This window comes from Simochromis diagramma, unplaced genomic scaffold, assembly GCF_900408965.1.
Source record: "Simochromis diagramma unplaced genomic scaffold, fSimDia1.1 OVJJ01000433.1, whole genome shotgun sequence".
NCBI lineage: Eukaryota > Metazoa > Chordata > Actinopteri > Cichliformes > Cichlidae > Simochromis > Simochromis diagramma.
Window position 1 is genome coordinate 6,732,115 of NW_024387031.1, and position 13,647 is coordinate 6,745,761.

General features: G+C 42.6%; 1 protein-coding gene across 2 annotated transcripts in view; it reads left to right on the forward strand.

Moving 5' to 3' along the window:
* LOC120740670 (phospholipid-transporting ATPase ABCA1-like) overlaps positions 1–13,647 on the forward strand; it is a 39,799-nt gene that overhangs the window by 11,063 nt on the left and 15,089 nt on the right. For both annotated transcript variants that reach the window (XM_040043157.1, XM_040043158.1), the window contains exons 4-9: positions 406–547; positions 2,088–2,206; positions 7,946–8,067; positions 8,667–8,870; positions 10,108–10,197; positions 13,343–13,583. In XM_040043157.1, coding sequence (XP_039899091.1) covers positions 406–547; positions 2,088–2,206; positions 7,946–8,067; positions 8,667–8,870; positions 10,108–10,197; positions 13,343–13,583 — 918 coding nt within the window. The remainder of the gene's footprint in view (positions 1–405; positions 548–2,087; positions 2,207–7,945; positions 8,068–8,666; positions 8,871–10,107; positions 10,198–13,342; positions 13,584–13,647) is intronic.

Consider the following 13,647-nt stretch of genomic DNA (forward strand, 5'->3'; position numbering starts at 1 on the left):
GCCCTCGGCTTCAACCTGCAGCGGGTGCCGCTGATGCTCGACTGCGGGCGACAATAAACCAATTGTAGCTTATCTGACACCTCTGAGTCCAGGTGAACGTGGGAACACTTTGTTCCATCAGACCAGGAAGATAAAGAAACACCCTGAAGATCTTTCAGATTAAATCTGACCGCAGCACACAGGCAAAACCACATCTATGGCTTTAAAACCTACATATCTTACATTGGGAAACACAGGGGCTTTATTCTCTTCATGTTACAGTGCAGAGGTGAGTTGGAGGGCACCTAAAAATGTGCACTATATCTCCTGTGAGCCTGTTTGGAGCTGGTCACAGCTTTCCTGTCACTTTTACTGCAAGATCCTCCGACTTTCTTGTGACTTCCTGTTTTCTTTTCCTGTCTGCAGGTCATTTTCCAAACAAGGCGATGCCATCAGCCGGCACGCTGCCCTGGCTTCAGGGAATCCTCTGCAACGCCAACAACCCCTGCTTCAGACATCCGACACCGGGCGAGTCCCCGGGCATCGTCGGCAACTTCAACGACTCAATGTGAGTGGCCAAAAAAGAGGCTTTTATTCTGAAAAACTTCTCATCTTTATTAAACTGCTAAAGCGTGCTTGTGGTTTCATCTTTTACTAATCAGCAGACATTTTTAAGTAAAATGAATTTTATTCTGATAGTACCTCACATTCTTTCATTTCATTTTCATTACATTTACATATAGAGTGAAATCTCAGCTCAGTTCTTACATAAATGCCGTCTGTAGAGCTGAAACAGGCTGTCAGTGACTTTATTTCTGAAACTTTATTGATACACTTTAACTTTCCTCCTCTCACACATTAACAGACAAAACTGAATTTTAAGATTTCAGCTGCTTTTACCTCTAACCAACACCGGCAGGTCATCTGCTCTCAGTGTTTGTGTATAAGCTGACGCTTCAGCTGTTTTCATGGCCTAAACCCAAAATCAGTAAGGATTCATCATGACTGATTACATCACACACATCAGCCGATTTTGTGGTCGCTTTTTTCGCTATTAGTTTACACTCGGGAGCTGCTCGTTAAGCGGTACTGGAACAGTGACCTTCAAAGTAAAAGCTGCGGCCTTTTGAAATGTGTTGGTTTCAGCAATAAGGAGTCGCTTTTACTATGAAGGCGAACATAGTTTTTTTTTTTCTGGTTTGTGTCGTATGTTTTTGACTTTCACCACCACTCTGTGGTTAGTGGGCGAGCGTTTGCAGACTAACCGGCATCTTTCATCCAACCTGTGGTGTACCGTGGGAATCTGCTGGTGACCAGATCGATCATAAAGAGGTTTTGGGTGCAACATCTTCTTTGTGAGCCAATATCACCCAGAGGTCGCTGGAGGTTCGCTGGTCTCTAGGCCTGTGTGACTGAGGCCTCAAATCTTTAATCTTATTGGTTGCTTATCAAATTCCTGCTACGTTTTCATTCTCCTAAGGAGCCAGAAGCTCAATAACTCTCAGATGTTGTGACACATAAACATCAACTACTTTTAAGACTTAAAGCTACGATATAAATTACTTATCTGAGCTTTTTCACTTTAATACTTCATGTTCCTTTACTTGTTTTAAAGTGACACTTAAACTTCCTGTAGAGTTTAATTTTGAACCTTTTTCCACTGTTTCACTTCACATATTTTAAATGGCACCATCTGCTGACACCTTCCTCCCTTTTCTGTCTGCAGACAGTCGGTGTAAGAAGGTTAGCTTTTGAACCTGTGGACTGAAATAGTATCCTTACATATCTACTACTTTTATCTAGAACCTACTTTTGGCTGATGCCTTGTTCAGAAGGTGGTCACTTCAGCAGCAGATTGGATCTGTGATCAAACCGGGGGATCTTTTGCTTGTTAGGCGAATGTAAACCTTAAACTCTGGAGTTTAGTTAGTCACTGCTTCCATAATAACTAACACTTTAACTGTTTTGAGTGTCAACAGAAATGTCATTTTAACCTGTTTGTTGTTTTCACTGTAAGCTGGCATGTGCCGGGTCTTTCCCTCTGTGTTTGTATGTATGCTAAGAGCTCCTTTGTGGCTCACGTTTGATGTTTTACTTTTATTTTGCAGAATTTCTCGCCTTTTCTCGGACGCCAAGAAGATCCTCCTGTACAGTCAGAATGATAAAAACCTCGAGGGCTTCAAGGAGCTGGCTCAAGCCCTGCAGGTGCTGCAGTCCAGCCGCTCAGGTAGGACACGCAAAACGCAACCCTCACTGTGTGGGGATGAGCTCAGATCAGGGTTAGCGATGCAGTTTGACTTTGTTTGATTTCGCTAATCTGAGCATCAGTGTGGGTTGGAGTGATAACAGACATATCAGCCGTAATCACGTCATCACAAAATAAGAAATACACAGTGTAGATAAAAACTCAAAGCGTGTTTAAATGGCTTAAGTTCCAGCTACGAGGTGTATTTATAGACATGTTCTTGTTTTAATCTTAACAACCTGCACACGGCAGCAAAGATTAAAAAAAGGACTTTGCCAGCTTTTGGATAAGAAAAGTAAAATCTTACTGTGTCAACATGACCATAGTAATAATATTCATTATTATCATTTTTAAACTGTATAACAGAACAAATGCAGAATTTAAAAGAAGTCGAACATTTTCTTTTAACATCCAGCCGGTGCCTAAATGTGAAGGTTTTATCGCCATTCCTTTAACAGAGGAACCTAAAGGCCAAAATGCATGCACTTATTTTGAAAAGTAACGTTGTAAAAACACAGCAGAACCCTAAAACTGGTCACCTGGGCCCTGATTGGTGTTACGAAGTTAAACTTACTGAGACCTCGGGCCAGATGAGAGCCTCGGAAACCAGCCACATAACACCCATCTTCCATATTTCTGTGAGAACAGTTCCTCGTGCAAAACAAGGAAGCTGGAGGCAAATGTTTAAACATTTCTTGTGCTGATTTTATGGTAGCTATAGGACTTGGTCTTTTCAGACTTTTGAGACGCACCTGATGAATTCCTTAACCCCAGGTTACCATGTTAGAGGAGAAGATGGACTGAAGTTATCACCTAATGCTGGCTACATTGGTTAGCAAGCTTCATCTATAGACTGTACAGTAGGACACAAACAGTTAACAGACAACTTGGACGCCGTATTCATACAATTAAGCTAACAGCAGCCATAATATTGGTCGGATAATTGTATAAAAATTAAAAAACTGCTGGAGCCTCGAGTGGACGTTAGAGGAACTGCAGCTTTTGAAACTGGAGCCTTAGCTTTTATTTTTTAGCCCCAGAGATTAATGCTTGGAGAGAATGCCTTGACTAATCCTACAGTGTAATTCATAAACCTGTGAGTCATGACTGTCAGCAGGCTCTTTTTTGAATGCCACCTTCGTCAATAAATCATCTCTGAGATCAGCTCGCTGAAGGAACCTAACAGCTAGCGAGTCTTTGCAGAACCTCTCAAAGGTCAGCAGGTTTTTAGGCGTCCTCTCTCTGCCGCAGGAGTTTTCAGGCTCGCTGAACAAAAAGAATTTCTCTCTTTTGTGCGTTAATTTGCAGCTTTGGCTCTCTGTGGGGGGCGTTTGTTTTCCCTACCTGCACCGACCTGCCGGCTCTCTTGCTTCTCCTCCCTGTTGATTGAGCATCAGCACGTTTCTGCTCTTTATTCCCTCTAATCTGATAATAAATGAAGAAGTTTTATTGGTCAGGAGGGCGATGGTGTGATGAGGGGGCGGCATGACACGCTGCAGCAGGTTTACCTGCTTACCTTCCAGGTGAGCTCACCTGGTTAGAGGGCAGCAACCAGGATTCAGCAGTTCTCAGGAAACTTCATAGCCCGAGGCCTTAGAAACAGATCTGCGAAAATGCAAATGTTTCTCTGCAGGAAAGCGACCTTTAACAGTTTGTTCAGCACCAATAAAACAGATTTTCATCTGACAGACAATTTTCATGTCAGTTTTAAATCTAAAGCAAGCATAGAAAGCTTATCAGCTAATTATCAAGCTTCAAATGAGCCAAGACCTCCAACGTTCACATCGAGGCGTTAAGACTAAAGACCGCACAACGAAACACACTGAAAGTTTTTTCTTTGTTTGTTTCTTTCTGGTGGTTTTTATAGTTTGTTTTGTCACTTTGTGTTGTTTTTGTTTGTCTGTGTTTGTGTCCTGGTTTTTGTCTCTTCATGTTTAATTCGTTGTCTTTTTGTCGGTTTTTGTCTCTTTTGTAGTTGCTTTTTGTCTCTGTATGATATTTTGTTTCTTTGTATCCAGTTTTTGCCTCTTACTGTTTGATTTCTTCCTCTTTGTGTTTTTTGTCTTTGTTTTTGTGGTGTTTTTATTTGTCTGTGGTTGTTTTTTGCCTCGTTATGCTGGGTTTGTTGTTTTGTTCTGTTGTTTTTGGTCTTATGTTTTGGTTTGGTTTGTTTTGTATGACATGGGGTTTTTTTTTTGTCTCTGGTTTATTTATTTGTAGGGTTTGGGTTTTTTTGTCATTTTGTGTCCTGTCTTTGTCTCGTGTTGGTTTTCTTCTCTTTGTATTTGATTTTTGGCTGTTTATGTTGTTTTTGGCTCTCTGTAGTTTTTGTCTCTCTTTTGTTTTTATGGTTTTGTGTCTTATTGGTTTTTGTTTCTTTTTATCTTGTTTTTGCCTCTTCATGTTTGTGATTTGTGTCTGTTCGTGTTATTTTTTTTTTCTATGGTTCCATGGGTTATTTATTTGCCACTTTGTGTCCTTTTTTTATTTTTATGTGATTGTTTTTGTTTCTTTGTATTCAGTTATTGCATCTTTCTATTCAATTGTTCCCTCTTCGTGTTTGATTTTTTTCCACTTTGTGTTGTTTTCTCTCTGTTGTGGATTTTGTCTTTCGGTTGTCATCTGATCGCGAGCGGTCACTCCACACGCAGTTTTCTGATATTAACACAACTCTCTTCTGACTCTGCTGAGGGGGGTAGAAGGGTGGCAGCAGGAGCCGATTCTGATTGGCTGGCCCTGTGGCCCCTCCCCTGCAGGTGGACTGACAGGGTCAGTGTGTATCGTGCATGTTCGCGACGCCCTGTCGTGTTGGGTTTTCTGCTGCTCGGCTCGGCGCCGTCCCGCAGAGCGTCACTGAGTTCAGATGTGTCCCTGCAGCTGTACAAACGTGTAATTCAGAGTGCCCTAATGGGGGTCCACATCAGACCTGAACCTGGATTGGGTCGTTGCAGGCATCTCACATAACCATTACTGTACAGTTTAGCAGCTGACTGTTAGTTCCTCTGTGGATTAAAACCCATCCGGCAAGCTTGAAGTCATGAAAGTGGAGGACTCTTTGAACATCTTTAGTTTCTGAAACACTATCAAAAAGTTCAAACATGATGAGCGGCAGACAAGAACCAGTTTTTTAATGTCGTAGCGGAACGCGGTGGTGTGGTGGTTTAATGATGGTGAGTTGTGATTGAAGCAGACGGGCTTCTCTGCTGGAAACTGCTTCTCATTTGACCAATCACATCACTGCGAGCTGCTGATGTCAGACAGCTGTCCTCTGACCCATCACTAACACTAACTGTAGTAACACTCAGTCGGCTTTTTGTCCCCAAAGGGCCTCTATACCTCTGCTCATCTGAGCGCAGATGAACACCACATGATTGTCGCCTTCGAGCTGAAACAGGAAAATTAATCATCGATTGATTTATTAGAGACAGATCAGAGAACATATGATACTTCCTCGGAAAAGACTCGCTTTTACGGCAGTCCTGCCCGAACTTGATCTGTTCAGGGTTCCTCCTGCTCGAGCAGGAAGTGAAGCGAGTAGCTGATCTGGGTTGGCACTGAAATCAGATTGAGGCTGAGGAGTGACGGCTTCTGATTTTAAATAATTTCTTTCGCAACAAAATCACATAAATCATAAATATGATCTCTGTATTTTAGCTGAACATGCTGAAGTCTGCAAACATGGAATGAAAAGTGGAAAATTTAAACAGATAAATGGTAGATCGTCCAGGCTTACAGAAGCTTGTAAACCATAAAGTTGTGCTACGTGAGATAAGTGCAAAGACAAAGTGCATTTAGTGAAAACAATAAGCTGTCACACAAAACTGGACTAAAAGAAAATGTAAAGAAAATTGTGTGGGCTGTCACAACCCAGCGTACTCCTAGTGTCAGTCCCAAGCCCAGATAAGTGGGAGGTTTGCGTCAGGAAGGGCATCAGGCGTAAAATCTGTGGGAAAGCAGATGTGCAGATCCATCCATGGCGACCTCTGGGGAAAATAAGGAAGCAGCCGGAAGTACCTGTACTGTCCGGTCCAAATATGGTCGTTTGTGACAAACCTGTAATAAAATATGAATATAAAAAACCAACATGGCACGAGCCAAGTTACTAATGTTAAGTCACTTTGAGTGAGCTAAGGTAACAATTGTGTGACAGCACAATAGCTTTGTCCATGTTTTATAAAGTCTGTGAATAGAAGGGTAAAAATATTAATTGGATGTATGAAAATACAGATCACATCTTGGAAAATAAGAAGTGAAACAGGAAAATGCAGCAGAAGAGGGATAAAAAGATATGCCTCAGTTTGATGCTCTCCTGCTGATAAACAGAGTGATGAAGGAGCCGATTAATAACGGTGACGTCGTTCTAAGCTGGAGGATAAAAGCTTCTGAGGAAGCTCGACGATGCTTTTATTGAATTTTAGGGTTTCTGATGGAAGCTGGCTGATGGATCAGCAGCCGCATTTTACCAGTTAGAGCGTTTCTTCATGGATGTCCATAAAGCTGCAAATAAAACCAATCGATCGATACATTTCTGTGGTTTGCTGATGTTCAGCAGGCTGGAGGCAGGAGGACAGCAACGACTGTAATCTTGGATGATCCGTCATCTTAAATCTCCACATTTTGAAAGAGTGAAGCAACACAGGCAGAGAAGCTTCACACGTTAGCTTCCTGTTTGTTTCAAATGAATGACAAGAGAAGCTCCTCCCAGCCTTCGTTGCAGCTGCCTGTTCAAACCTGCAGAAGAAGAAGAAAGGCGCAGGGAGGGGTGGGCATGTATGCGTGCGGGGGCATCATGCAAAAGTGCATCCAGCTGCTGTGATGGAGCTGAGTGGAAAGTTTGAGCTGCAGGCGTGTGTGAGCACGCAGGTCGAACGAAGAGCAGCGATGACGTAGCAAAAATTGAACGTAAAGCCTACTCGCAGCCGCTCGGGTACGGACGTGCCCCCGACAAGCCCAAATATGGTCCGAACGCCTCCTCAGGCCGCAGTTATAGCATCTGTACCTTCACTAAAATGATTTCTATCTGACTTTCAGATTCAAACTGACATCAGATTAAAATAGAAAATCCAACCACAGTAAACGGACCATTAAACTCCAGCCGTCCAAATCCAAACACATAAAACCTCTCAATCGTCTGGGATTATTGGTAGTTCAAATATCTGTCAACAAAGGTTTTTATTGCTGTAGCAGTCGGCTCTGTTACCAACAGTCACACCTGTTTTTTGTTTTTTTTTTCTTTATTTTAATCTCAGATCTGTGTTTTTGTGCAATTGAATTTTTCTCATCGCAGTTTTTTGGGGTGTTTGAGGAATTTTGTTTTTCAGGGATTCCTCACAGTTTACTTACCAATGTCATAAGAACATAGAGGAATGTCTCTGTTTAATGGCCTGACTGTTACCTGTTAGTCTTTCTCCTGCACCAATCACGAGTCAGTGGTGTGTCACCTGAGAGGCCTAAAAGCTTGAATGAAACCAATGTTTTATCAGCCTGTCTCGTTCTCAGCTTGGACGGATTTTAGTCAAACCGAAAGCAGAGATGTCATTTTAAAAATGTGCTGGGGGAACTGCTTCACCCCCTCCTCTGTAAAAAATTACACAATTGTTTTGGCCACAAATACGTTCACATTTAAAAGACAAAACCCTCTGATTTACTGGAGGAGGAGAAGGAGGAGTCAGGTTTCTCTGACCTGCTCTGTTTTGTCTGTTTTTGTTTTTTCTCCCACAGGCTTCAAGTTGAAGCATTTCCTGCGAGACAATGAGACTCTGTCGAGTTTTCTGTTGAGGAACGCCTCCTTCCCCGAACACAGCGTCCAGCAGATCACGGAGGCCGACATAAACCTGCAGAAGGTGAGGAGGCATTCTGCACATGCTCAGTCTGACCCCTGTGAGCCCTACATGGATACGGGCAGCTGGAGGAATTTTACTCCAACTTTCATTCATGAGAAAACTAACAGTGTGGAGTAAAACCATCCACAATATACAAGATAAAAAGTTGACAGATATCAGATGAAAGTCTGAAAATATTGGTAAAATTAAAAAAATATAAAATGCACAGAAACACAACACAGTATGGAGTAAAAGAAGAAGAAGAAAGTGTCAGACTAAATAAAATAAATAAAAAAAATATGCAATAAAAGCTGGAATATTGTGAACTGGTGTACAGAACACAGGAAAGAAAAATGCAAATATGAATTAAGTGGAGAGGTGGAATAACAATAAGGAGGAAAAGTTCGTGAATGATTAAACACTTGAAATAGAATTTGCTAACTTGCAGAAAATCTGCAGAGTATATGGAATAAAAGACTGAAATGTCGGAGTACATGTTACACAGTAAAACATGAAAACAACACAATGATTGAAATTAATTTCAGAATATTAAAGTCAGACTATATGAAGCGAAACCTGAAGATAAAGAAATCCCTCTTTGGCCTCTGTTTCTGTCTCAGGTCCTCCTCGGGGGGTTCGGGGTCCACCTGAGGGACATGTGTCCCAGGAAGGGTGGCAAGCAGAGCCTGGAGGAATTTGTGACTATCTCGGACAAACAGGTGTCGGCGACGGTTCAAGAAAAGATCTGCCAGGCTCCGCCCGCCTGGCTCAACCACGCCGAGGAGCACTTTCTGGACAACTTGGACTTCCTCAAACCCATCCGGGTAAATACGGCCCTGCTAATCCACTGATATGATTCATGTTTTGCTCATTTAAAGCAGGTTTTTCATCCTGAAACTTTTAGAAACTTTTTCTCTCAGTGTGAAACCACCTCCTGCAGCGTTTCAGCTTATCCTGTATGAACACATTTCAAATCGTGACTTGTCTTCTTTTCTGTTAAATACTTTCTCAGATATAATGATCCTTATAGATGTCAAACACTTGAACTGGCACACGGAGCACCTTTTAGCCCAGAGTTCTGCCTGCAGGGGTGTCTTTCAGGCTGCCTCTAACATACTTTAAATAACAAACTTGTCTAAAAACGTGAATTTTACACTGGAATAGTCCAAAGGCATTTTTTCCTTCCCCCCCCCCCCCCCGCTCAGGTGACACAGCAAAGGTGTGCTGGCGTGTCCTCAGCATATTAAATGTGTGTGTGTGTGGGAGGAGGCGTGCCTCGGCCTGTCCCGGCTCTTTACAGTCTCAGTTTTCGTAGCCCGGAGACCAGTTTTAAAGAGTTTGAAGGATTCAATGCAGCCATATGTCACAAGAGGCCTCAGCCTCTTTTGTGTGCAGAAATCTACGAGCGCTTCGAGTGACTGCGAAGCTGAAACCGTGCGAGTTTCCACAGCAGCACAGAACGAAGTCCGTGAAAATCCAGCAGCCTCGTCTCAGAGAAGTCATAGGTGTTTGGCTAGTTATCAGTTATAGGAATCTTAAACAGAGTGAACTAGACTTAAAAGCCAGATTTTAGGGGAAAATCCCCCACACATGCCCATTATTGCCGTGCATTTATCTCCAGTTATGACACAGCAACTTTTAAAACTTGATTAAAAATCAGACAAATGACAACGTTCGGAGAAAAGTGGACAACACGAAAGCAAAGAAATGTTAGATACTCAGAGACAGAGAAGTGAAATCGTCACAAATATGAGCCAAAAATAAACAACAGTGAGCAGAGTTCAGGTGATCTGCTAGAAGTGCAGAACACCTAAAGAGTTCAGTTTGCTGAACGAGTGCTAAATCTGTCTGTTTACAGGGTCCAGAGAACGTTCGTATGATGACTTATGTCATCACTCAGTATCTTTCAACACTGCTGGGAAGGTCTCTGTCTCATCTGACTGTGAAACATGTAAAAATAAAAATGCACTGAAATGACTAAACTGAAGATAGATGAGTGGGTTATTATTTATTTCAGCCAAGGCTGAGCTGAAACTGAAAATGTCTCTTTGTGTCTTTCAGAGGGACGTCAGGGCTGACCCCGAGGCTGTCCAACAGGTCGCCAGGGCAACCGACAACCTGCTGGATAGTCTGGGTTCACTGGCAGTTGAGGTAAGTCATCAGCAGGAGCTCAGACCTTTATTAGTATGATTAATATCTCAGCAGCCGTGTTATTGGTTCACAGGTCCAGTTCAGACACTGAGGTTTAGCTTAGCATAAGCTAGCAGCTTAAACCACCTGTCAGTCAAAGAGGCCACTCCCCTTTTGTATCAGGCTCTGAAGGGGTTTATTTTTGCTTTAAATTGGCCTCTTTGGGGACTGGCTCACTGCTGGAGCCTCTGGTGGGCATTGGAGGAACTGGAGCTTTAGCTTAACTTTTCATCCTTGATGGCTGATGCTTGATTCAGGCTGATGCAAAGATCATCAGTCAGTTTTTCTTTGTGTCTTTTCATCATGTGCTTTTAATGATGGTGTTTGTCTCACGAACAAAGATCAGGGCACAAAATATCACAGTCAGCTTTTTACTGGACATGCGCGTCACCCAATCGAGTCTTCCGGGCCACGTCAGCACCATCAGGGGCCACTGGGTTTACTTGGCAGCTCCGAGTGTCTCTGCGAGTCTTTGTGTCCAGATAAAAGCAGTTTCCCTGCAGCAGAGACAGACGAGTTCCCAGCTGAACAAAGACTCAAATGTCTCAGTGGGTTTTTACTTCACAGCCGCCTCAGGAGGAGAAAGCACGAGTCCGAACAAACAGCAAACACTCAGCGTCCGTCTACGTCCTGCTGAGACGCTGAAGACCGCAGATGGCTGCATGCAGCCTTTAGTGACCATGTTAGAGGTCACAGAGACACTGAGGGGGCTCTGAAAGCTGCATTGTGCGGCAGAAAGTGGTTTGCGACACATCTGCAGCTCTGCAGAGCCTCCAGCCTGGGATTACAGTGGGAATAGACTGGAAATAAAGTTTGAGTGGGAGACTGTGGTTGGCGTGAACAGTTTGATAACCAGAGTAAAGTTCAGTTAGACTTCCCCAGATTGTTGTTTTTTGCCCCGAGGTTATCACACACTTTAAAACACACAGTACACACAATCGCTCTGTGGGCTAAAGTGAAAACATGTGACAGAGTGTTTTGTTTGGTTTGTGCAGGCGCTGAGTCAGGGACAGGATGAGTGTGATCCTGTGAAAAAGGGATTTAAGATGGGCATTATTGAACTGGCAATCCAGGAAATTACAACATTTAATTTAAAAAACCCGAACAGCTAAATAACTTTAACAATCTTATCTCCTTCGTTCTGCTTTGTTCTCATGGTCAGAGAGGAAGTGTTTTTCCCAGCACGGCATTAAAAATCATGTGATGAAGAAAGAAGAGACACTCAGCTGTGATGGGACCATTAGAACAAAACCCATTTTACATTTTCTGTGAAAAACTCCCAGTTTAAAATAACTTTATTCAAACATCTGGAGCTCCATCTGTTTGATAGGATCCCAGTCATATGAAAAACACATACAGGTAAACACGTAGTTTACACGCCCACGCCGTCAAAACCTGACCTACTTTCAAGCGTCTCAGCTGTTAGGTTTAAAGGAGATATGTACGGGATCTGATGATACGGCGACAATAAAGTAGTCCTTATTTTACTGCCTGGTTAATATATTTATTTGTTTAATCAGTTCATAAAAGAGTGCTTTGAACAATAACTTGAACAGCTTTAACATGAATGGTAAAACATGCCTGTCTGAATTTCCCAGAGCCCAGGGGACACACTATAGAAGCACTGACAACAAAGGCTGGGGACAGTAGAGAAACAATAAACATGCTGAGGACAAAAACGGGAAACCCAGCGTAGAAATACTGGAAACAAACTTTAGAGATACTCGACACATAGTACTCAAACTTTTGCAGATAATCCGGATAAATATTGAAGAGGTGGTGGGGACAAACTGAAGAAATACTGGGACAAAACTGTAGACATATTGAGGACATGTATGGGACAATAACTACCCTTTTCCTCAGATTGGAGCTGCAGCAGTTTCACTTCTGCTGATGCCGCTGACCGAAAGTAACCTGCGGCTCTTCCTCTTTGAGGTCCCTTCCTCCTGAGGCAATAAAAATAATAACATCTGAAGCTCCTTTTACCTTTCCTCTATTGGTACTTTTTTAATGCTCATATTTAGATTCTGCCAGCAGGCACCAAAACTCCTGTGGTGTTCCGGTCAAATTAGAACCTTTTCATTTCGAAGAAAATCACGTTGTTACAGAAGAATGTGTTCTTTCTGGCTCCTATTTTGTGACACACCTGGGGAACATCTGTGAGCTTAAAAGGACCTAATTACCAAAAACAGGTGAAATAGCAGAACTGGAAAGATTTTGAGTCAAACAAGCAAAAGTTGATGCTCAGATCTGTAAATCTGTTTGATTTATTCTCCTTTAAATTAGATATTTTTGGAGACTGAGCAGACACATAAATCATGACGTGGTTTAATGACCGAATGATTAATCTGTGAGCAGAAAACCAAACTGCTTAATGAGTTATCAGATATTTTGGTTTCAACTGTGAGACTTCAAATTAAGCATGTGGACCTTAAACCTTGTTTTTTGTACATTAACTGGATCAGCTCTTTGCATCTGAACTTTTGCTTTGTTACGTCACTTTTGTTATGATATGTATAAAATTAGTCTGAGCTTCAACAGGAAGCGCAGCCAGACACGAGTTTACTGTCAGCAGCTTTTAGCTAGGGGAGAGTTCAGCTTCATTCTGTGATCCATTTTTAGCATGTTCAGTTTTTAACCTTCGGCGAATGTCTATAATTCCTGAGTTCAGACTCTTTTTAAAGTTTATTTCATTTTTAATTACGCATTGTTTTCCACTTGAGCCTTAACTTTGATATTTTTCATTTATTACATGTTTATATATTTTAATTTAGAATTTTTCTGTAAATCTAGCGCTGGTTCATAACAACAGAGAGAACCCAAACATTGGGTCAGGGAGGAGCATCTGCCTTGATCTGAGGGGTGAAGGAACAGAGAGGAGAGTGTAGATAGACAGGGCAAAACACAAGCTACAGTCAAGTGCAGACAAAATGTAACAATTTGAAGAGGGAAGTGGATGCTCAGTGCATGATGGGAAGTCTCCCATCTCCTTGAGCATATAGCAGCGTAAATTAAGGGAGGGTTCAGGGTCGCGTGATCCAGCTTTAGCTATCAGTCGAGTCTCCCTCGACCAGTCTGACCAGTATCTTCTGTCTTGGGTCTACAGTTGGCCAGTATGAAGAGCTGGATCGATCTGAGGAACGAGATAGTCTTCCTGACGCAGAACGCCACGTCGTCGCCCAGCACCATGTACCAGGCCGTCTCCCGGATCGTGTGTGGTCACCCTGAAGGCGGCGGCCTGCAGATCAAATCCCTCAACTGGTACGAAGACAGCAACTACAAGGCTCTGTTCGGAAACTACAACAACAGCGAGGACGAGACGGCGTCGCTCTACGACAACTCCTCCAGTGAGTCCTCGGGGTCATCCTCGGACCTTCCAACCCCAATGAAGCTTTTGTATTCAGTAGACAA